At 34.0% G+C, this 25,954-nt stretch overlaps 1 protein-coding gene across 3 annotated transcripts in view; it reads right to left on the bottom strand.

Annotated features, from left to right (window-relative positions):
* LOC112641699 (CD2 associated protein) overlaps positions 1-25,954 on the bottom strand; it is a 144,532-nt gene that overhangs the window by 40,888 nt on the left and 77,690 nt on the right. For all 3 annotated transcript variants that reach the window (XM_049092144.1, XM_025418976.3, XM_049092145.1), the window contains 5 exons: positions 11,497-11,684; positions 8,963-9,041; positions 8,478-8,572; positions 7,112-7,216; positions 1,213-1,249 (listed from right to left, as the gene is read on the bottom strand). In XM_049092144.1, the coding sequence (XP_048948101.1) occupies positions 1,213-1,249; positions 7,112-7,216; positions 8,478-8,572; positions 8,963-9,041; positions 11,497-11,684 (504 nt within the window). The remainder of the gene's footprint in view (positions 1-1,212; positions 1,250-7,111; positions 7,217-8,477; positions 8,573-8,962; positions 9,042-11,496; positions 11,685-25,954) is intronic.

Genomic DNA, 25,954 nt, shown 5'->3' with positions numbered 1-25,954 from the left:
TAGTTAAATTTTAAAAGCCCCCAAATGACTAGTTACTAAAAAGCCTTCAATGCCTACTTCTATAAAAATGACTTTTAACTTATGCTTTATTCGTTCTGGGATTAGGTCAGCGAATACAAAGCTGAAAGCCTGGGAGCAGGGAAGGATTTGTATTATTTTAAAACAAATCTTTCAAGAAAAATAATTGTATTTCATTTGTAAAAATCAGAAATTAGGGGCTAAAATTTACAGAAAGAGACAAAGATCCAGATTATAAAACTAATTCTGGAAAACTCTTCTAAGAATACCATAAAAAAAATACCATAATATTTGCAACTGCTTAAAAAAAATAAAAACTCTTCTAGTTTGCTTATAACCCTTAGCACACTCTCTGAAAAATACAAATTAGTATTTAAATGAGACATTAATATATGGGTTTCTTTATATATATATATACACACATATATATATACACACACACATATATATATATACACACATATATATATACTTTTTTTTTTTTTTTTAGATTTTATTTATTTACTCATAAGAGACACACACAGAAAGAGAGGCAGAGACATAGGCAGAGAGAGAAGCAGGCTCCAAGCAGGGAGCCCGATGTGGGACTCTATCCCAGGACTCCAGGATCATGCCCTTGATCCGAAGGGAGGTGCTCACCACTGAGCCACCCAGGCGTCCCTAATATATGGATTTAATGTAAAAAGGCAGAATAATTAATTGGCTAGGTGAGTATATTAAGTATTCTATCTAAATACATTTAAACTTTGTCGATTTTCTTAATTAGAAATGACAAGTTTTAACTAAAGCATCCAAATTATTTTTAAGATCCTTTTATAGTTTATACTTTAAAAATACTAACATTAATACATATGAACACATCGTTTTCATTTATTTCTGAAATTTTTTTTAAAAAACATTTTATTTATTTATTCATGAGAGACACAGCAAGAGAGACAGAGGAAGAAGCAGGCTCCCTGCAGGGAGCCCGACGTGGGACTGGATCCTGGGTCTCCAGGATCACAATCTGGGCCCAAGGTGGCGCTAAACCACTGAGCCACCCAGGCTGCCCCATTTATTTCTGAAATTGATACATATTAACCATATATGATTTTTGCTAATATTAATGAGTAGTTTATACTTAAAACAAATTTCACCATTTTATAACTTAAAAATATGAAAAACAGCAAACTGAATAATGTGTTTCTTACATACCTGGACCTTTAGCAGGAGGTGGTGGTTTCTTTGGTTTCTATTAAAATAACAATGGTGAAGATACATTGAACACTTACATGTTACATATTTATACTTAACATAAATTCTGATCATTAACAATCTAAATTGTAGGAATAGTTGTCCTCATCTCATCCCTACCAAAAATTATAAAACAGTAAAGTCTTAACAACCAAAAGGCACTGACAAAAAAATATTCTATTAGAACAAATACCTTCTTGATCAAAATTCAAATATGTCAAAGCTCATTCGAGTGAGTTTGATAAACCCCAAAATATCTTAATGATGATCAAAAATATTCACTACTGCCTCCCTTACTTTAAGATTCCTAGGCACAATTTTACCTCTCTTTAACAACTGAGTACTGGAGGCAAGGAGAGGTGGCAGGAAAAGGAAGAGAGCAAGACCGAATTAAAGAAAAAAAGAGTACCTAATAAATATATCCAGCTTATAAACTCAATTCTTTGGAACTCTCAAAGAGAAGATTTAAAGAAAAGGTCTGCGGTACACGTGCATCAGGATATCAGGGTCGTGAAACTGAGCCCCACCTAGGGCTCCAAACTCAGAGTGGAGTCTGCTTATCCCTCTCCCTCCCCCATTTGCATGGGCACACAAATAAATAAAACCTTTAAAAAAATGAAAAGGTCTGTTTTTCCTCAATTCATTCAAATTTCTTGGGTTTTAAGCATTTTTATTTATTTATTTTTTTTTTTAAAGAAAGAGTAGGGTTGAAGTAGGGTAGAGGGAGAGAGAGAATCTTAGACTCCACAGCTAACATGGAGCCCCACACAGGGCTGGATCTTACAATCCTGAGATCATCACCTGAGCTGAAACCAAAAGTCAGACACTTAACTGACTAAACCACTCAGGCATCCCAGCATTCATTCATTTTTAAAACTTAATTTAATGACTTAAGAAACTTGAGACATTTCTAAGCATGTGAATGTGCAAATTAAAAATAACTGATAGTCAATGCTTTATAAAGACTGAATAAAATCCCCCCAAATAATTTGTTCATTGTGTACAAAAATAAAGCACTCTGAAGGCTGAATAAATACTAAATGAAATCTAGCTAAAGAAAGGCCTCAGACAGCATTAACCCATAGAGTAACCTCTAATAATTTACTTACGCAAAGGTTAGAAATTTCTACATTGGCTTAAACAAAATATGGTAGACTGTCTTGCTCTGGGTGTCTGCTCTCTGATTCAATTACAAAAGTAGCAAAGAGGATGCAGTCCAAGATGAAGGCATAGGAAGACTGAACTGAACTCCTCCCATGGACACAATAAATCTACACCTACATATAGAGCCTTTCCTCATGAAAAAGTGAGGGTGGACTGAATAGCTTCTGGACAACAAACAACAGAGGGACCACACAGAGAACAGTAGCAGACAAGGTAACAACACAAACCACGTCCCAAATGCAAGAATCTGCAGTAGGGAGGGATATCACTGAGGGTCTGAAGCAGACTCACCTGCCCTGGGGCACAGAAACAAAACAGTAATTTAAACGGCTACTAGACTATAAGTGGAGAAAATCCATTTACTAACTCTAGAGAGTCTGCCAAATGAAGGAACTGTTCGAACTCTTACCAAGGTCAAAGATGCCTGCAAGTTCCCCATACCCACACTTGACAGTACTAATGAGAAGAATCTAGGCACCCTTAGCTGGCTTGCTAAGACTGCCCAGCAAGTCTGGGGCCCTAAGCCCAAAACAATTTCAGATGCCCACAAAGGTGGTCCCCCAGCTCTAGCCATCACGGTAAGGTAGACTTGGAAGCTCTAGCTCAGGCCTGCAGGGAGCAGTTCAAGTTCTCCCACCAGCATTGCCCTGGCACAGAGTATACTGGAATCCCTCTAATGCCTACAGCTGCTCAAGTCATCCACCAAGGAGCCCAGGCTAACTCTAGCCCCAGCCATCCTGCCAAAGTGCCCTGGTATAGCAAGCCCCAAAGCACCCCCAACCCATGTTTACTCCAGATCGAGCTGCCCAGCCAAATCCGCCTGATACACACAGTCAACAAAGGGGACATTCCTACATAAGGCCATTCTTTCAAGACCAAGAGGTAGCTATTCCACCAAATATATAAATACAAACACAAAGACAAACAATATAAGGAGACAGATGTTCAAAACAAGAGAACAAGATAAAACCTCAGAAAAAAAAACCTAAGACAGATAAGTAGTTTACTTGATAAACAGTTCAAAGTAATGGTCATGAAGATGCTCACCGAACTAGGGAGAATGAAGGAATACAGAAAACAAAACAAAACAAAAACAAAAACAAAAAAAAACAAAAAACAAACTTATACAGGTAGGATATATAAGAAAGTATCAAAAAGGGGTGCCTGGATGACTCAGTCAGTTAAGCATACAAGTTTTGAGCGAAGCTCAGGGCACGATCTCAGGGTCATGAGATCAAGCCTTCTGTCAGGCTCTGCATTGGGCAGTAAGCCTGCTTTAGATTCTTTCCCTCTGTCCCTCCTACACCCCTGCTCCATGTGAAGGAAGGAAGGTCCGTCACAGAGCTGAAAATTTCAATAACTGGTATCAGAGGGCATCAACAAGAGATTAGAGGATAAAGAAGAATGGATCACTCCAATGCAGAAAGAATACTGAAAATCACCCAATCAGAATAGCAAAAGAATAAAGAATTTTAAAAAATGACATAGGTTAAGAGACCTCAGAAATAACATTAAGTGTACTAACATTCAAATTATAGGGATTTCATATGGAGAAAAAAAGAAACAAAATCTGTATGAAGAAATAATGGCTACAAATGTTCTTAATCTAGTAAATGAAAGACATCCATGTCCAGGAAGAAAAGAGAATTCCAAACAAGATGAAACCAAAGAGAGTCACACAAATATATATCATAATTAAAATGGTAAAACTTAAAGATAAAATCTTAAAGGTAGCAAAAGAGAAACAGTCACATATAAGTGAAACTCCATAAGATATCAGCTAATTTTTCAGCAGAAACTTCTGTTTCAAGAAGAGAGTGACAGGATATATTTAAAGACCTGAAAGACAAAGCCCACAATCAAGAATACTTTACAAGGCAAAATTATTCACAACTGAAGAAAAGAGAGAGTTTCCCAGACAAGCAAAAACTAAAGATGTTCATCACTACTAAAAATCTTACAAGAAATCTTAAAGAGTCTTCCTTAAGCAGAAAAAAAAAAGACCATAACTACAAATAAAACAAATATATGAAAGAAAAAATCTCACTGATGAAAGTAAATATATAGTAAAGGCAGTAAATCAGTCACTTAAGCAGTATAAAAATTAAAAAACAAAAACAGTAAAATTAACTATAACTATAGTAAGTACTTAAGGGACACACAAAATAAAAAGATGTAAAGTGAAACATCAAAACGTTAAAACATGGATCAGGTGGAGGGTAAAAGGTTATTTCTATAAATACATTTAACCTAAAGCAAATATTGGATTAAAATAGACTGATATATATAATATATATATATATATATGTCAATACACAGAAACCTCAAAATAACTACAAACTAAAAGCCTAGAGAAGAAACACAAAAAATAAAGAGAAAGAAGTCCAAATATAACATATAAGGAAACTATCAAACCACAAACGAAGGGAAGAAAAGAAATGAACAGAGAAAAACTACAAAAACAAACAGAAAACAATTAAAATGGCAAGAAGTACATACCTATAAACAATTACTTTAAATGTAAATTAAATGTTCCAATAAAAGACACTGGATGAATGGATAAAAAGAAAACCAAGACCCATCTATACGCTGCCTACAAAGACTGACTTCAGATCTAAAGACACACAGACTGAAGGTAAAGGGATGGAAAAGATATTTCATGCAAATGGAAACAAAAAAAAAAGCTTATGTAGCAATACTCATCATACTAAATAGGTTATAAAACTCATAAACTACAGAGAACACTTTCTTTTCAAGTGCACATGAACAGTCTCCAGATGTTAGGCCACAATGAAATAAATCTCAAAATATTCCAGAATACTGAAATCATTAAAGGTATCTTTTCCAGCCCCAACAGTATAAAATTAGAAATTAATTGCAAGAAAACTGGAAAAAAAAAACACAAACACGGAGAAACTAAACAATGCTACTAAACAATCATGGGTCAACAAAGAAATCAAAGAGAAAACAAAAAAAAAAATGTTGAGATAAATGAAAATTGAAACATAACTTTCCAAATCTAGGAACACAGAAAAAGCAATTCTAACAAGCAAGTTTGTAGCAATACAGAGCCCACCTCAAGAAATAAAAAAATTCCCAAAAAAACAACCTAAATTTACACCTAAAGGAACTAGGAAAAAAAAAAAAACCACCATGCAAAGTTAGTAGAAAAACAACAACAGAACAGATATAAACAAAATAGATAAAAAAGAAACAACAGACCAGATCAATGAAACTAAAACTGATTACTGAAAGGCTAGTAAGCGAAGTCAATAAATCTAGTTAAAAATCATCAAAAATAAAAGAGGACCCAAATAAATACACAAAGAATGAAATAGGAGAAGTTACAAATGACATCACAGATATATAAAGGAGCATTAAAAAAACAATTCTTACAGGAACAGTGGAATATCAACAGATTTAAAAACAAAATCAGCACTTGGGGCACCTGGGTGGCTCAGCCAGTTAAGCATCCAATTCTTAATATTCTCTCTCCTGGAGGAACCTGTGTGGTTCAGTCAGTTAAGTGTCAGACTCTTGGTTTCAACTCAGGTCCTGATCTCATGGAACTGGGATCTAGCTACGAGTGGGGCTCTGTATTCAGAGGGAAGTCTGCTTCAGATTCTTTCTACCTCTCCCATCCCTCTGCCCCCTCTACTCTAACTCTGAAATAAATAAATAAATAAACAAACCTTAAAAAAAGATTATCTCTCTCTCCCTCCCCTCCCTCTTAAAAAAAAAAAAACCACACAAAATCCGTATTCTTCTAGATAAAGACTATATTTAAAAAACATGAAATCACTAAGATGTTTCCAAACTAGCCACATACATCAGATCATCATCTTATTCCCCATATTGCCATTTTTCTTTATTTTTATTTTGTTTAATATTTTATTTATTCATGACAGACACACACACACACAGAAAGAAAGAGAGAGAGAGAGAGAGAGAGAGGCAGAGGGAGAAGCAGGCTCCATTCAGGATGCCCGACGTGGGACTCGATCCCGGGTCTCCAGGATCAGGCCCTGGGCTGAAGGCAGCGCTAAACCGCTGAGCCACCCGGGCTGCCCACCATTTGTAATGTATAAAAATACCTAATCACTATGATCTATAGCACCTAAAACCAATAGGATACTGTATGTCAATTATACTTCAATCATTCAATCAATCCTCAATGAGGTCCATCCTTCTATGGGGTAAAAAGGGATCAAGTTGCAGAAAAGCAAAAAGTCACTGATGAATGATTCAGCATCACTTTATTCACTTTATGTCAGAAGTGAGATATAGGACTTAAATCCTATAAGAAGGCAGATTGCTTCTTACCCTCCCAAAAATTCATGACAGAGAAATATTGTAAAATCAACAGTAGCTTAAAGTAAGATTTTGAAAGTATAATTTCTTCTAGGCACATGTTAATTTGTCTAACTAGTATGGAAGACTTTTTCTTTTGATTATAATAAAATAATTAAGTCTAAGGTTACTTTTCAAAATCGTCAGTGGGGAAAGAAAACCAGAAATAAAGTACAGAACTGAAATATTTTGTTTTACTACAGTTCAAATCAATCTTACCTCAATAAAAAAAAGTGGAAACCCCCTCATAAAGTTATTCAATAACAATGCAAAAAAAACTGTTTTTAAGGAAATATTAGCAAAAGGTTCATTAAACTATTACCATTTTTGAAAAGTAAAAGCTTACTGGAAAGTCTTTATCCAGTTCATGTATCTGAATAGCAAAATTATCTGGAAATACTCCTTCTTTACCATTAAGTTCACCCTTCCACCAGCCAGCTTCTCCAGTCTCCTATAGTGCAAAATGAAGAATGATTAAAATAATAGGGGTTATCTTTAAATAAGAAAAAAAGTTTACAATAGGAAAATATTGAATTCCATTGGTTTTACAAGGGGAAAAAAAAGGCTAAACAGATTATAAAGTCCTCCTTAAAGCAAACATTACTCACATATTACTTCCAGCAGTACTTATAAAATTGGTTTCGTTTTTAAAATAAGTCAAGTGAATTTTAAAATTCAGTTTACAAGGAGAAGAGAATGGAAAAAGCAAAGTAGGAGAGGAGGATGAAGAGAGAACATGACTTTCTAAACTGTATCTTACTGGACATTCTTAACACTTTATATACCAAAAAATAATCACATTATTCATTTGCTTTAAAATTTAACAAGATATTCTACAATTCTTTCCAGATATCCCCCCTTCCATGAGAAATTGGATATTATCAGTCCAAAACTGTATGGATACTAAAAATTACATACACTAAACCACTTATAACAAAGTCAATTTAAAACAAGGAGAAAATTTTCAGAAATTATTCTATATGTGTTATAACAAAACCAAAATATTTATAGTTTTCTCCTATTACAAATAGTTACAGGATTCTGCCCAGACCCAAATATTCCTGGGTTTTTTCTTTTGCCATAATCCATCCCAAGTTATAAAACTACTTCATTCTTTGAAAAGCTGTATCACTTTCCACAGTTATGGTTTTATAAATATTTATATATGATGGAATTTAAATTGTTTCATTATTTTTCTTCTAAATATCTTTTTTTTTAAAGATTTTATTTATTCATGAGAGACAGAGAGAGAGGCAGGCAGAGACAGAGGCAGAGAGAGAAGCAGGCTTCATACAGGGAGCCTGATGTTGGACTCGATCCCAGGAGCACGGGATCACGCCCTGAGCCAAACACAGACACTCAACCGCTAAGCCACCCAGGCATCCCTCTTTTTCTTTTTATATTATAAACAACAAACATTAGATGGGGGAAAAAATTTAATGAGGTGAACCAGGAAGTGAGAATAGAAACCTGGAGGAGTTAGAGAAAAAACACATATTATGTTAAAAATAATCCCCTATATATCAATTATTATAAAGACAGACAATAAAAATTTGCTCAAAAAAGCCTTTCTGAGCACTTACAATGTGCCAGGCTCTCAGGACACAGAAACAAGACAAAGTTCCAGCTCCTCTATAGCTTACACATTGTAGGAAGAGTATTAAGAATGAATAAAATAAATCAATGCACTGAAAAACTGAGAAATATCTTACCTTACTTATTAAGTGAATTATCTCTCCCTCTTTAAAAGAAAGCTCGTCTTCATTAGTACCTTCATAGGCAAATAATGTTCTACAATATTCCTTTGCTAAAATAAAGAATGTAAATAACTTAGTTTAAATAAATTGATTCTTTAAACAGTACTTATTAAGCATCCACTTTGTGTAAAAAAATATACAGAAGTATTAAAGATGAATTAATAATTTCGGTCAACACTATAAACTTTGAATTAAGTAACAATTTCATTAATCTGTGCACTCAAATAGTTACCAGGTGTTTACTATGTTCTAGGCACAGTTCTAACTGCAGGGGGATACACAGGTGAACAAAGCACTCTACAGTCTTTGACCCTGTAGTGCTTACATATCCTAGGATCTAATACTCTGATCAAATAGTAGTTTTAACAAACATCTTAAAAAAATCCAACATATTTGAGCATGCTTCATTCCCAGTATGAAAATTTTATCCAAAAACCTACCTTTACTTTTATTTTCCGTGTCTGTTTTTGTTGCATCCAGACTCTGTGTTTTGGATCCTACTGACTGTATAATTAAGGGCTGGAATAGAAAAGGAAGGTATCAAATATTTTAGGTGAGAATTAAGATAATATTGTTAAATAAAATTTCCATTTGCAGTTAGGCAGCTTTCTCTAATGACCTGTAGCCAGGTTAGTAATGTAACTGAAAACTCTGTAATGAAAAAGATAAAGATAACAAAAGCTACTTAAATGATAGCTCAGAACTTCACATTTTAAAAACTCCCTATCTTAAGGATAATACACATTGTTTGCTACCCATAATAATGTGATTTAATTTTAAACCTCTAAAATAAATAAAAATAATAGCATCTGAAAATGCACTGAATACCAATCTCTGAGCTAAACATTTACATATATTATAACCTAATCCTCAAAGCAATCTGAATAAAGTAAGCTTTATTACTCGCTTCTTTCATAGATGAATAAGCAGTTAACCTGCCCACAGTAACAATAATTTAGTAGTGGAGCCCAGATTGGAACCTAAAAAGTCTGACTTCAGAAAGTGGCTCTTAAACAACAGTACTAATAAACTTCCTTAGGATGACCTAGGGAAGGAAAAGAAAGTATTATTTCTTCATTGTTGCTATCTGAATGAAAAGCCTAGATAATGTTACAAACCCTATAACTATAGTAGAAAATATTACATTGTAATTGACTAAGTCCTTCATACTAGTGTTTTCCTGGACTTCTCTTCCCAGAAATAACATTACATTTGACCTTAGCTGTCATTATTTAAAAATCTAAATGTACCAACTACCTATCACTCTGTGTTCTGCTTATCTTTTAAGATACTCCCTTTAATTTCTCCCCCAATTCTAACCATCATTTCTTCCAACCTGATGTTACCTACAAATATAGCAAATGTGCTCTCTACTTTGTCCATTCCCAGATCAATGATCAAAGCAAGGCTCACCATGCCATCATATAAGGGTGACCCTGAGACCACCTCTAATAACTCTTGAGTAGTGAACATTTTAAGTGACATTTGAAAGAATACTAGTGTAATCATTAATGAAATAAAGTTATTATATAAACCATAAGCTTCAGAGTTTGAAAAGAGCCCCAGATTATCTAGTGTCTATCATAATGCAAACACTGGTTCTCCAACATTCCTGGCTGTTATATTGCTATACAGCACCATTCCAAAAACCACAAGAATTCCAATCTTTACCTTTAAAACCAAGAATCAATTAAGCCCCATAATCTAATTGTCAGACAGTCTCAGATCTAGGAAAGGGTAGGGTAGAAAGTACAAATTCTCTTTCCTGAATCCAAAACATTATTACATGAAAAACTATGTAACAAGCTGGGAAAGAAAAAAATATGTTGAAACTAACCACCTTAGAAGAAAAATTAAGAATGTATTTCACTAACCAAAACAATCTTATAAATGAAATACAGCTGAATTAGGCAAGCAAATACCCAAATACTTTAAACTCTTTTAAGAGTTAAATATAGACACAACTGAGAACTAAAATGAAACAATACCCAAAAGTCAATGGAAAAAACTACTAACTGAAGTAGGTACTCGTCTGTATCTCTAAGGTGTGAACTTCAGAAACAATAGCTTTGCAATTAATGTTGTAGAAACTGCAGCTATTTTCTCCCAAAACAAAGACTTAATGCATTTATTTTAAAATCTGTTATTAATTTGGAAGGAAAAAATAAATAAATAAGGATCTCACCAAGTGGTAAAAAATAAAATAAATCTGTTATTACATGTCTTAATTTATGGTACATTCATTTTGATTTATTTCACAATGCCAGTGAAATGCTAATGAAAAATAATTTTTTCCATACATTTTGAGAGGGAGATTAGCAGATTTCACCATTGCTGACAATCGGAGGAAAGTTAAGTAGAGTGGAATTAACTTAGTATTTCATTGTGAATCCATTTTTTTATTTATTTATTTATTTATTTATTTATTTATTTATTTATTTATTTATGAATCCATTTTAAAATGACCCATTAGACCTACTTCAAATTTTAAAAAAAAGTAACTTTAGCTTTTAAAAGGCAAAACAAAAAAATTGTCTTTTCTACTTTTACCTATGATAACCAAAAACTCTAAAGCTTCCATTACGAGAGTTCACGTTAAATTTACCAGGAAATGTTCTCATTTTGTAAAACATTAAAGTAATCTCTATATGGTTGCAAACAGTTTCTAAGCCTTCTCATTCATAACCAATTATTAGCAATCTCAAAAAAGGAAATAAAACAGAGTTGTAAACTGACTTTTACATGTTAAAAAAAATCCTTAATGAGGGTAGCCTGGGTGGCTCAGCGGTTTAGCGCCGCCTTCAGCCCAAGGTGTGATCCTGAGTCCCACGTCAGGCTCCCTGCATGGGGCCTGCTTCTCCCTCTGCCTGTGTCTCTGCTTCTCTCTCTGTGTCTCTCATGCATAAATAAATAAAATCTTAAAAAAAAATCCTTAATGAGTGCAGTTAATCTAAGTAAAGTTCATTATTACTACCTTTTCCGTTTTCTTCTCTTCTATTTCACTACCAGATGTTCTTGTTCTAAGTTTCACAGAGCCTTCTTTAAAAATATCTCCAAATCCAATTCCTCGAATTTTCTTTGGCTGTGTAACTGATCCAGGTGCAGTTTCATTCCCATTCCCCGGAGACGGTAAAGGTGAGGTAGGCCCAGTAAAAACCGTTTCTGAAAGAATAATTTGTTTTTGAAGAATGTAGAATCACAAAGATCTTGATATTCCCTTCCAGAGTATTTATGTATACCTCCTAATTAAAAATGGTAAAATAAAAAGAAAAAATTAAATGATGGGAGCACTAAAATATCCAAAAAAGTAAAATTCACTTAAACTGATTTTTTTGGATATTGTTTAGAATGGTAACAATTTTAGATATATTTAATTAATAAGATGTTAATTAAGAAATCCAGGAAATCATTTTATAGTCATATTATACATATATATTATACACACATATTATGCATTTGATAAAAGCATGTCAAAATTCACAGCTCTTGGATAACATGACACAATGTAAGATCAAAACATTAGAGAGAAAATTAACCATTTCTGAAAGTTATAGGATTCAGTCTGATTGTGCTCACTTTGGCAGCACATATACTAAAAATAGGATTCAATCTGATCAAAGTAGGGGAGTTTCCAAATATAACAACTAGTAATATCAGCAAATGTTTTCTTTAAAGTCTATTTTATTTCTAAAAGTTTAAGATCATTTTAACTCATACATGAAATAAACATGTCTAAATTTGAAGCAATCAAAATTTAAATCATAAAACTTTTAAAAGAAATTTAATATTATATGAGTAAGAAAGCTGTTTCTACAATCTTGCTTATTAGTAGCAATGGATCTTATTTCTAGGCTTTAACGAGTTTATGAACAAACCATGGAAAACTGTATGGGTATTTTTTTCACTTTATTTTTCTGGGTAAAAGCAGCATTAGCTCTTATCAGATTCTCAAAGGGCCTTAAATCTAAGAAAAAAAGTTCCAAAGTATATCACCCAAGAAAATTCCAGAAACATTTCAGAATGGGGTTGGCGGGTAGGGAAAAACATATGATATGAGTTCACTGAACTAACAAAATCTGTTGAAGTTTAACAGTAAAAATAACAAGGCAATTAATAAAAATGGTAGCTACATTTATTCAGGGCTTAATCTATACCAGGCACTTGCTAAGCACTGTACATGAATTATATTTAACTTACATAACCACTCAAACATTAAGAACTACTATTCCTCATTGTGAAAATAACTGCGCAAAGAAATGTTAAGAAGTTTTCCAAAGCCATAGAGGTACTAAGCAACAAAGCTAACATTTGAACTGAATTCTAGATGATCTCAGAACCAAATATTTTAAATTATTAATTAGATTATTAATGAATTATTAAATTACTATTTTATAAACTATAATTGTGGTTTAAATATTATTGTTAATAAATTATTATTGAATCAAAAGCCTCCAATCACACATCTGAAACATTTGAGAATTAAAAGGAACTTTTATTAAATGTAATGCTAACAAATAATCTATTCTAACCACTTTCAATATTAGCTTAAGCCACATTTTTTGTAATATATTTTTAGTCTATTAGAATGTTTATGTACAATAAAATAAACCACTTTTACATGGATATTCCAGTAATTTTTGAGAAATGTATGCATTATGGAACCACAACAATCAAGATGCAGAATACTTCTGTCAACCCAAATGGACACTCATACACACCTTGATTTTCATTGTCACAAGTATCTTTCAGAGTTTCAAATAAACTTAATCACACACGTAAGTCTCCTGTCTGCTTCTTTTGCTAAGCAGAATGTGTAAAATATACTCATGCTGTTCCATGTATTCATACTCCACTTCTTTTTATTGCTGATTGGTATTCCATTTACAGACCTATCACTATTTCTCTAGCATTAAGAATGTTAACTGCCGGTTTTCACAGATGAGCTTTGTCCAATTTAGAAAGTTCCCTTCTGTTGCTCTTATGGAGCTTTTTTAGTGAAATTAAGTGTTGAATACACAAAATTCTCTGGGATGCCTGGGTGGCTCAATTGTTAAGTGTATGCCTTTGGCTAGGGCGTGATCCCGGAATTCCAGGATCGAGTTCCACATTGGGCTTTCTGCACGGAGCCTGCTTCTCCCTTTGCCTGTGTCTCTGCCTCTATGTCTCTCAGGAATAAATTAAAAAAAAAAAAAAAAAAGAATACACAAAGTTCTCTTTCTGTACCTACTGAGATGACTATTATTTACACTGTTAACTTTTAAATCCATGGGATAAACCTCATTAACTATAATGTATAACCTTTACATATTTTGCTTTTGAACCAAAGGGACAAATCCCATTAATCATAATGTATAACCTTAACATATTTTGCTGGACTTGATGTGCTAATGTTTTGTTTTGATTTCTGTTTATGCTCATGAGATAATGATTTGTAATTCATTTTTTCATGACTTCATCAGATTTTTATATCAAAGTCATACAAACCTAAGAAATCTGAAAAACTGTGTAAGATTAAATCCTTAATAGAATTCAACAGTATTTTGTGTGAAGACTTTTGATAATGAATTCAAATTTTTTCATGTGCTATTCAGACTATTCTATTTCTATTTTGGTAGGTGTACTGTTCAAGGAATGTATACATCTAAATCATCAAATTTATGAGTGTATTTTTTCATTATCCCTCTGAGGTCTGATCTGTAGTGATTATTCATATCTGGTTGTTACTCAGACACTTCATGTCTGATTATCGGTAATATTTTTTTCCTTTTTTCTTGAGCAACATTAGAGCTTTATCAATTTTATACCTTTTCAAAAAACTCAACTGTTGAACTTGATTTTCTTTAAAGTTGTCTGTTTTTTTTTTTTATTTTTTTTTTTATTTTATTTTTTTTTTTTATTGGTGTTCAATTTACTAACATACAGAATAACACCCAGTGCCCGTCACCCATTCACTCCCACCCCCCGCCCTCCTCCCCTTCTACCACCCCTAGTTCGTTTCCCAGAGTTAAGTTGTCTGTTTTTTATTTCATAGTTTTTTGCTCTCATTTCCTGCCTTCTAATTATTTTAGGTCTGCTCTTTTTTTACTGATTTCAAATATAAAAACTTAAGATTACTGACTTCTACTCTAGTATTAGCACTGAAAGTACAGGTGCTGTTTTACCTGCATTCCACAAATTTTGATTGTTATTTCCATTTTCTTTCTTTGAAAAATCAGTTTAATTTCCCCCCTAATTTCTTCTTTGATCCACTGATTATTTATAAGTATTGCTTAATTTCCAAGTAACTGAGAATTTCCCAAGTATTTATTACTAAAATATTTCCCCTGGAGTCACAAAACCTCCTGTATAGGACTGTAAACCTTTTAAATTTCTGAGACTTGTTTGATGCCCAAAGATTAAGAGTCTACCTGGTAAATATTCTATGTACTCTTCAAAAGAATGTATATTCTACTGTTGGTGGGTTAACAATTTCATAAATATAAATTAGATCCACTTATTTGATCACTTGAGTCTTCTACATCCTTGCTAATTTTTTTGTCCACTAATTCTATCAATAAATGAGAGAAGGATGTTCAAATCTATGTGTGAATTTGCTTGTTTCTTTCAATTCTGGCAGTTTCTGTCTCATGAACTTCAAAGTTATACCATGAAAAGGAATAAAATTAGGTTATACATATTTAGAACTATTATATAATTTTTATGAATTGATTCCATCATTATGAAATGTTCCTTTTATTCCTGGAATTTTTTTCCTAAAGTACACTGATATTAATGTAACCATTCTAAATTGCTTATGCTTTGCACACAACACCCTTTTCCTTTCATTTAACCTGTATCTTAATATTTCAAGCAAGTTTCTAGTAGGCCACACATTATCCAGTCAATTGGCCTTTCAATTAAGAGTTTTCAGATCATTTAATTTTTTTTTAAGTGGGCTCCATATCCACTGTAGGGCTCAATATGATTGCTTCAACTCACAATCCTAGATCAAGACCTGAGCTGAAATCAGGAGTCAGACACAATGAATGAGACACCCAAGCACCCCCAGACCATTTAAATTTAATGTAATCACTGATGTGGTTTAAATCCATGATCTTGCTATTTGTTTCTATTTACACAGATGATCTTTGTTCCTTTTTCTTTTTTATCTTTTGGCTTTAACAACAGACATTATTTTTTCAGAAGCTCAAGATCAGAATGGCAGCATGTTGGGTTGTGGTGAAATCTCTCTTTGTGGCTTACAGATGGCTGCCTCTCACTATACCCTCACATGGCCGTTCCTCATGTGTGCACATAAAGACAGTGGCCTCTGCTATATCCCCTCCCCCCTTTTTTTTAATTGACATAGTATACTAGTTTTGGGTATACAAATAACGATTACTAATGTGTATATATACTATGAAATGATTACCACAGTCTAATTAGTTAATATCCATCACCATACAGTTACAAAATATTTTTCTTATGAGAACTTTTAAGATTTATTTTTCTATGACTTTTCAAATATACAATACAGTTTTATTAACTATAGTCACTATGCTATACATTACATCCCCAGAAGTTATTTATAACCTGAAAGTTTGTGCCTTTTAACCACCTTTATTCATTCTACCCATCCCATACCATTTGCTTCTGGCAACCATCACTGTGTTCTCTGTATCCCTAAGTTCAGTTGTTTTTAAATTCCACATCTAAATGAGATCATACAGTATTTGTCTTTCTCTGTCTGACTTATTTCACTTATAATGTCCTCACGGTCCTTCCATGTTGAGGCAAATGGCAAGGATTTCCTTCTATTCTATGGCTGAATAATATCCCATTGTGCATATTTATAAAACTTTTTTTTATCCATTGTATAAACAATGCTGCCATGAACACAAGGGTGTAGATTTCTTTTCAAATCAGTGTATTCCTTTTCTTTAGGTAAATGACCAGACAATGGAATTGCTGGATTACCTGGTAGTTCTAATTTTCTGAGGAACCTCCATACTATCTTCATTAGTGGCTGCACCAATTTACATTCCTACCAACAGTACAGGAGGGTTCCCTTTTCTCCATATCCTCAAGCACTTCTTGTTTTCTTGATAATAGCTATTCCTACAGGTGTGAGGTGTTATCTCATTATGGTTCTGGTTTGCATTTCTCTGAATATTAGTGACGTTGAGCACCTTTTCATGTATTTTTTGGCCATCTGCATATCATTCTTTTTGAAAAAAATACCTATTCGGATCCTCTGTTCATTTGTTAATCACGTTTTTGAGTTGGGTAAGTTCTTTATATATTATGGATATTAACCCCTTATAAGATATATGGGACAAAGGAACAAATATAAATATGTGATTTGCACATATTTTCTCCTGTTCCATACTCTGCCTTTTCATTGTTGATGGGTTTCCTTTCTGTGGAGAAGCTTTTGAGTTTGACGTAGTCCTATTTGTTTATTTTTTGCTCTTGCTGCATTTGCTTCTGGAGTCAGTTCCAAAAAATCATCTCCAAAACTGATGTCAAGGAGCTTACACCTATGTTTGCTTCTAGGAGTTTTATGCTTTTAGGCAATTGTTCAAGACTTTAATCCATCTTGAGTTGATTTTTGTATTTGATGTCTCTAAGTATTTTTTTTAGCATTTTTTATTATTAACTTATTAACTATTATTGTTTTATTTTCTTAAGAGTTGCTCTAGCCTTACAATATGCATCATTAACTCACCAAAATCTACATTCAAATAAGATTATACCACTTCACATGTAACAGCCTTGCAATGGATGCATTTCCATTTCATCTCTTCTGTGTTTATATCTACTGTTACCATACATTTTACTTCTACATAAGCTATATTTCCCATAATACATTATTTTAATACATTATCATTTAAAAATTTTTTAAATGGAAAAGTGTTTTATACTTACCCACATATTTACCTATATTTCTATCACTCTTCATTCCACTTAAATACAAGTTTCTACCTAGTATCATTTTGCTTTCTTCCTGTAGAACTTTAATTCTTTAGAGTGCTGCAGGTTTGCTAGCAATGAATTTTCTATTATTGCTTGCCTGAAAACTTTTTTCTCACCTTTATTCTGAAGAATATTTTCACAAAACCAGAATTCTGAGTTGACTGCTTTTCTTGTTTTAGCACTTCAAAGATTCCATTGTCTTCTGCCATACTTAGTTTCTGATGATTGTATGTGGTTTTTATCTCAATTTTTCTCTATTTGAAGTGTCCTTTTTCCACTAACTCCTGAGACTTTTCACTTTACTGTTTATTTTCAGCACTTAATTATGGTATACCATTGCAAGCCCTGTGTGTGTGTGTATCTTTATCTTATTTGAATCTGTGGATTTATAGTTTACATCAAATCTGGACATATTTCAACACTCTTTAAAAACAAAAAAAGATTTTATTTATTCGTTCATGAGAGACACACTGAGAGAGGGGCACAGACACAGGGCAGAGGGAGAAGCAGGCTCCATGCAGGGAGCCCGACTTGGGACTCAATCCTGGGTCTCCAGGATCACACCCTGGCCTGAAGGCGGTGCTAAACCACTGAGCCACCCAGGCTGCCATGCCCTACTTTAACATTTTTTCTTCAACTATTTTTCCTGACCACCTTTTCTCTACTCTTTTTCTGTAACTCTAGCTACATGTTAGACTATTTAAAATTATCCCAAATTTTCTGCAGTCTTTTTCCTCTTAGTGTTTCATTTTTGGAGTCTATTGCTATGTGTTCAAGTTCAATTATTTTGTCTTCATTCTCTAGATTACTGTTAAAATTCCACGAGAAGGAATTCTTTTCAGATACTGTGTTTTTCATTTCTTGTAATTAGTTTCATTTGATTCTTTTTTTTATATCTTCTGTTTATTTCATTCTTCATATTTTCCCTTACATCCTTGGGCATACTGAACAGTTTTATTAATAGTTATTTTAATATCTTTGTTGCCAATTCCTCATTTCTGATCCACTTTCTATCAACTAATTTTTCTTCCAAATTGTGGGTCACATTTTGCTACTTCTTGATATACAGATAGTAATTCATTTTATTTAATGTTGAGTGCTAAATCTTGTAATCCTTTAAAAAACAGTGGCTCAGTTGGTTAAGCATCCAACTTGGTCATGATCTCAGAGCTGTGGGATTGACCTCTGCTCTGGACATGGAGCCTACTTAAGAGTCTCTCTCTCACTCTCCCTCTGCCACCTACTCCCCACTAGAAAATTTAAAAATTTTAAACACAAAAATTTAAAAAACAGTGATTCTCAACCTGGTGTACTCTTATCCCCCAAGGGATATGTAGAACGTCTGGAAACAATTTTAGTTATTATAACTGAAGGGTGCAACTGATATCTAATGGATTTAGAACAGAGATGTTTATAAACAGTCTATATGCACTGGACAGACCCCAAAGCAAGACGAGTACAGGAATTCATTGCCATAAAAATTAGAGTATTACAGATAATGTCAAGCTCACACTGACCACAGTGTTGCCATTCTGATCTCATTTATTCTCACTAGAGGCAAACATTATTATGAGCTTTGTGTATGTATTTTTCTGGTTTTTGCATATATAGGCATTTATCAAAAAATATATATTATTTTGATTCTTAAAAATTTGCTTAAATGGTATCATACTGTGCACAGGGCTCTACAACTTATCGTTTTAATTCAATGTGTTTTCCAGCTCACCAATATTGATACATATAGGTCTAGTACTTAGCAACTCTAAGTACAAATAAATGAATATAGGGATCCCTGGGTGGCGCAGCGGTTTAGCGCCTGCCTTTGGCCCAGGGCACGATTCTGGAGACCCGGGATCGAATCCCACGTCGGGCTCCCGGTGCATGGAGCCTGCTTCTCCCTCTGCCTATGTCTCTGCCTCTCTCTCTCTGTGTGACTATCATAAATAAATAAAAATTAAAAAAAAAAAAAAAACAAATAAATGAATATAATAGGAATAAATGGAGATTTGGTAGCTTGAGGGAAATGCTGTACTATTCTATAAAACTCATTATGAATTTTAATAAATTAGGAGTTTTTATTCTGATAATAAGCCTTCCCATAATCCCAGATGCCAGCCTCATTGGGTGGCCATTTCCCTATTGGGTAGTGCCTTCTCTGTACTTAGAGACCACAAAATGAGAAAAAGCGAAAGCACAAGAATTTGACCATACCAGACAAGGAAAAATAATGCCCCAAACTTTGAGATAGATATTAACTTCCTAAATTGAGCAAAGAAAGTGGAGATTTGGTAATCATTTGTTTAACCTCTGCATAGCATGTGTTTTCCATGGTAACCATTTGGAAAAGCTTGTTTCCTCCCCCACTCTTACCTCTTCCTAACAACAAAGGCATTGTGTGGTGGCAGAGACCCTATAGTTCTAGTAAGGTTTTTCTTTTTTTTTCCTCAATTGCTTTACTTCACATTTAAAATTTTGCATATAAATTGGCAATCTCAACTACAGAATAATTAAATGCTATCAATATGAAATTTGAAAATATACTTAAGACGAGCCCAAAGCAAGGAGTTATCCTGCCCAAATATGACTAGTGACAAGGCTGAGAAACCCTGAATTCAAGAGTGCTGATTTTTTTCTAGCAAACAGGTTAAGTACCTGCATATTAGTGTGAAGCTTTCTCAGGGTAAAACTAGAATAGCTTCCACTTGAATGCCAATCTACCCTCACTTCACCCTTCCACTGAATTGTCCAATGTATTTAATGAAGTCTCTCAAAGCCAGAGTTCAAACAATTCTTGACCCTGCATAAGCACCAAGAACTATTCATTTTAATCCCAGTGATTTATTTTTCTTCATGAACTGTTCATGTCTAAGCTCATCGGTTTCACTCCATGCATTCGCAGATATTCAGCCAAACACTCAAGGCAATCCCCTAATCACATTGCTGAAACGTGTCTCTCTCTCTCTCTCTCTCTCTCTCTCTCTCTCTCTCTCTCGGTGAGCAGCTCACAATTCTGACTACTTTGGCTTCTTTGAACTCAACTCTAAATCCTCAACAAAACTGACAATCTTCTGCTGACATTTACCCTTCCTGCACTGCAGTCTAAAAATTTCCTCCTGGTAGAAATCCAGGAAAAGATTTTCCTTGTTTCACCTTTTCTCAAGTAACTCGTTCCTGTGCTGCCTATTGTCTGAAAACATTTGTTTTCTATAATTTATTCAATTTCCTAGTTTGGTGGGCAGGTAATTCTACACTGTCTTACTTCCTCACTGCTGAACTGCGGCCTAAATATTGTAATATACATCTTCAACAACCAGCTTGTCAGATAAATGTAGAAGAGTGTATGAGGTACCTAACCTGAGAAGTTTTTTTTTTTTTTTAAGATTTTATTTATTTATTCAGAGACAGAGAGAGAGAGAGAGAAAGTCAGAGACACAGGCAGAGGGAGAAGCAGGCTCCACACAGGGAGCCCGACACGGGACTCGATTCTGGATCCCCAGGATCATGCCCCGGGCGGAAGGCGACACGAAATCGCTGAGCCACCCGGGCTGCCCACAGAGCAGCCTTTTAAAGTGAAACAATATATATTAATAAGCCACGCAAAAATAAAGGCAACTTCATCAAATTATTTTAAGGTATGATTCCATAAAACGAAAATTTTCAAGAAAAAAAAAAAGAAAATTTTCTTTTAGATTTAGTGACTATAAACTTTACTGGAGTCATTAAAACATACCATTAAAATAAATGGCTAGATATTAAAAATATCTAAATACTAATAGATAGGTTACTTACAGCTCATTGAAAATTGTCAAAACTACTATAATGATTATTAAATCAATGGTTGGAAGGCTGTATAGTGTAGTAATAAAGCACATGAACTCTAGAGTCAAACCTTCTTGATTCATATCACCTCTTTCACTGTATGTGCCCAATTTCCTTACCTATAAAACAGGATTCTTCATAGGATTGCTGTGAGGACTAAACTGACTCCTATAAGTACTTAACAGTGTCTGGTTCAGTATCTACTATTTTTAAGGAGTTTAAAGATGTATTGCTGAGCACCATCCAAGTAAGAGAGAGAGCATGATCACATAGAAGAAATATAAAAAGGAAAATGTCTTAACCACTACAAGGAAGAATGGGCGGAGAAGGAGGAGGAGAGAAAGGAAGAGCAGTATATGGGGAAGCAGCCAAGAATGAGGTTTTGTAATCAGACAAAACAGAAATCTTACCTGTATGGTATTCCTAACATTTTTATGCCTATATAATACTTTAATGTATCTGTCAGACTGTCCTTGAATTTTTAAGCTTGTAGGAAAATTCTATCTACATTTTTACATGCCCCTGTCGGTCAAGTAACATAAAAAGCAAGTCTTCCTATTAGGCCTAAAATTCTTTCTCCTTTTTCATTAAATCTCTTTAACAAAAGCCATTTGATGGCTTGTACCTCTATATAAAATCACTTAAAACCAAAAGTCCCAAAATAAAATTGTTGAGGGAAAAAAAACAAACCAAGAATCTTTATGTGAGCTATACTGGGTGCTAAAGAAAAGTAATACAACATAGAAACTTTTATTTTTTTTAAAGAATTTACTTATTTATTCATGAAAAACACAGAGAGAGAGGCAAAGACACAGGCAGAGGGAGAAGAGGCTCCTTGCGGGGAGCCCAATGTGGAACTCGATCCCAGGACCCCAGGTCACGACCTGAGCCAAAGGCAGATGCTCAACCACTGAGCCACCCAAGCACCCACAAAGTAGAAATTTGATGAAAATACAAAGCACTTAATGAAAGTAATCCAAGGTCACTATTAAACTAAATGGAGAACATGGAATATCATTAAAGCAAAACATGTAAACCAAGTGGAAGTACTTAGAATCTATAAAGTTGCTGGCACAAATTCCCCTTTTTTACTCCAAAGAATATCTTTTACCATCATCCAAAGATTTTAAAAACAATCCTACGTTTCCTAAGAAAATGTTGTGTGTTTTTTAAGTAGTTAAAAATCTGTATTCCTTAGCTCCTAAACAGAATCTTTAGAAACTATTCTGGTTATAACCTAATTTATAAAGACTCATAATACATTGCCAGTAAAAGCATCAAAGCCCCTTAACAATTTTCCTTACAAAGCTGTTTATTTCAAGTCATTCAAGGTGAATGCTAATGCGGGATTATAGACACCAAAGTAAGGGTGCACCACCTTAAATCCTTCAGACCAAGCTGGAGACCACCAAATATTAGTTCATCACCTTTGGCACAACCAGTGTATACCACCATTCCACAAGGATCGGGTGCCCCACTAACAATAAGCACTATCTTCTTTTTCAGAGTTTGAATAATCCAATTAAAACACTGCTGACTCCTCCTAAAAGAATGAATATTTCTACCCTTAAGAAATCAGAACTTCTGAAGAACAATCCATCAAGGTTTCTCAAACATTTTATGCCAGGCATCCCTCTATTAGCCCAGTAAAGCCCAGAAGGATGCATGGCTCCAAACATTTAACTATTGTGACCCTTTTAATCTCCTCAAAATTCTGACCTGTCATTCTTAGTATCTCTCCTCTTTTACAGAAAAAAAATCACAAGTCAGACATCTCTCCCTCAGCTTCCTGGCACTGACTAGTCTCCAATCAATTGAGACTAATGATACCTACAATGTAAATTTCATTCCCTCTACCTTTTTGGTTAATCCTATTGAGATAAATTCCATTCTTCCGAATCTGCATCTTTAATTTCTCCCTATTTGTTCTCTTCCATTAACATTTAAAAATGATCCAGACTTTTCCTCTTAAGAACAAAAACATTCTTGAATATATGTTGTTCTCAACTGCTGCACTGCCTTATACTTCCTTCTTCCACTCTCCACCTCCACAGTCAACTTGGCTTCTCTCCCAATCACCTTTCTTTACTGATCTTATCCAGGTCATTAACGATCTCTCCATCCCTAAATCCAGGATTCCATATACTCTTATCTTACCTATCTTAACCTCACAAAGAATATCAGACATTACTGCCTACGTCCTCCCTGAAAAACTCTCTTCCCTTAACTACCACAAACTCACAGGTTTCTCTCTACATTCTTGGTCTTTTTAATAATTCTATCTAAGCCCATACTATAACTGTCGCTATATATATAAGTTGGTCCAAAGCTCTTTTCTTTTTCTTCCCCCTAGACAGTCTCCTAGGGTGATCTCATTTAAGTTCTAAGTCTCTGAAAAGGCGGTGAGACAGAAATATTCTTGACATTCTTAAAAAACTATAAGGAGACCAACATGAATAAAGGGGAGAGTTAAGTAGAAGACAAAGTCAGAGAGGTGAAGGGAGGCATCGGGGGTGCCAGGTCAGAGGGCTTTGTAGCCAATTTAAAAAGACTTTGACTTTTACCCTAAGTAAAATATGTACCTACTAGAGTATAAGCACATTAACATTTAGGAGGCAGGTAATGGCAAATTAACAGCCTACTGTAACTGTACAGCAAAAGATAACTTATACAGGGAAAGAGAAGTGGTAAAAGAAAATAGTTCTGTACATTTATTTAGTAGGTGACAACATCCGTTAATGAATCAAGTGTAGAATGTGAGATTAAAAAGAAGAGTTAAAGATGAATCCAATTCTTTGGCTTAAATAATGAAGCTGCCATTAACTCAGATGAGGAAGACTGTATAGAGCAAATCTAGGTGCAGAGAGGAGGACAGATCAGTTTTGACCAGCTTAAATTTGAGATACCTATTAGACATCTAAATGGAGATTTTTTTATAGACCTAAGGCAGGGATAAGACTTATACAAGGGAGGAAAATAACAGAAGCTATAGTCACTGGCTTTATAGAACATGGAAAATTGAAAGCAAGTCTTACTTAAGCAAATAAGTGGAATGTAGAAGATGATGAAGGACGCTCTAAACAAAGAAGGTTACATATATTTGACACGATGAAAAAGGAGTCATTTCATTATAAAAATGGAAATGTAACACTTCCTTACAGAAGTAAAGCTTTTCCTGAAATTGAGTATTAGAAGATATTTATCTAAAAAAGTAAAACAGACTAAAAGGACTGTAAAAATACCAAATACAAGGTATGTTACACTTCATTAGGACATAAGAATAGTAGACATCAATTCTGTAAATCATAATGCATAAGATGGAACTCTTAAAACTTAAAGATCTATATTCTTTTATCACAAGAGTTCTAAAGTTTTTATAAAGCCACTCACTTCCTGGTATTCAAATGAACATGCAAAAACTTCCTGCCTAAAAATTAGAGTTTTTTTATAAAAGGGAATTATAGTGTACTTCAACCACTGACTTCCCAACCCATAATCACAAAGCTCCACATTTAGAATGCAATGTTATTTTAAAGGGGTTAAGCAAGCAAGGAAGTACATTTTTAACAGACATAATTCTGCAAAGTTACTAAAATTCAAATAAGGTTGAATAGTGCAAGAAAGTACCCCCCCCAAAAAAAAGTACCCAAAATATTTAACAATTACACAGATTTAAGTTTATAAAAAATTGTAAATATAATATAAAATTTAAATTTTATTTCTTTTGCTAGTGATCCCATATAGCCTTAAAATTTTGTACAAATTTTATTTTTTTTTAAAGATTTTATTTATTTATTCATGAGAGAGAGAAAGAGAGAGACACGCAGAGGGAGAAGCCAATTCCATGCAGGGAGACCGACGTGGGACTCAATCCCAGGTCTCCAGGATCAGGCCCTGGGCTGAAGGCGGCGCCAAACTGCTGAGCCACCAGGGCTGCCCCTGTACAAATTTTAACAGCTGAGTTTACACGGCATTATAAGCATCATTTTACCATAAAATAATTCGTAACAATTTTTGAGGGGGGCTGAGGCAAAGGGAGAGGGAGAGAGAATCTTAAGCAGGCTCCAGGCCCAGTGAGAGCAGAAAGCAGGCACAACCCTAAGATCATGACCTGAACCAAGATCAACTGACTAAGCCACCCAGGTGCCCCAAATGTTAAAAACAAATATTAGAATATCCGATACCTATGAAACATATGGGCAAAAATATGCATCAGAAGTAATTCAGGGGACAGTCAGCTAAGTCATAATTATACCACTAAATTTAAGCCAGATATTTTCAGTACTTGTTTGTTCTCTAATGGTTTTTATACATCTTTAAGACATGAGTCCTGACTTTAGAATACCAAGCAATCTCAAATAAGTAGAACATAAAATAGTATATGATTTTATGACTCTTATATATCTTCCTATCTCAATGATTTTCTGTGTTTCAATGTAATCAGCATCTGTGCTCAAAGAATGATTTCAACATCCCAAACTGACCCGACTGTAACTCCCAGTGAAAAAATTGCTCTGCTTAATACTTTATCATGTCACTATTCAGAATGGTTAACTTCACATTTGCTTTACACTGGAAAATTAAAGGAAAAAAATGGGGTAAAGAAGTAAAAATAAAAGTGTGGTAAGAAAGAACTAATATCAACTATGCTTCAAAAC

This window comes from Canis lupus, chromosome 12 (assembly GCF_003254725.2).
Source record: "Canis lupus dingo isolate Sandy chromosome 12, ASM325472v2, whole genome shotgun sequence".
NCBI classification, from domain to species: Eukaryota; Metazoa; Chordata; class Mammalia; order Carnivora; family Canidae; genus Canis; species Canis lupus.
This window is presented reverse-complemented; position numbering and strand designations above follow the sequence as displayed.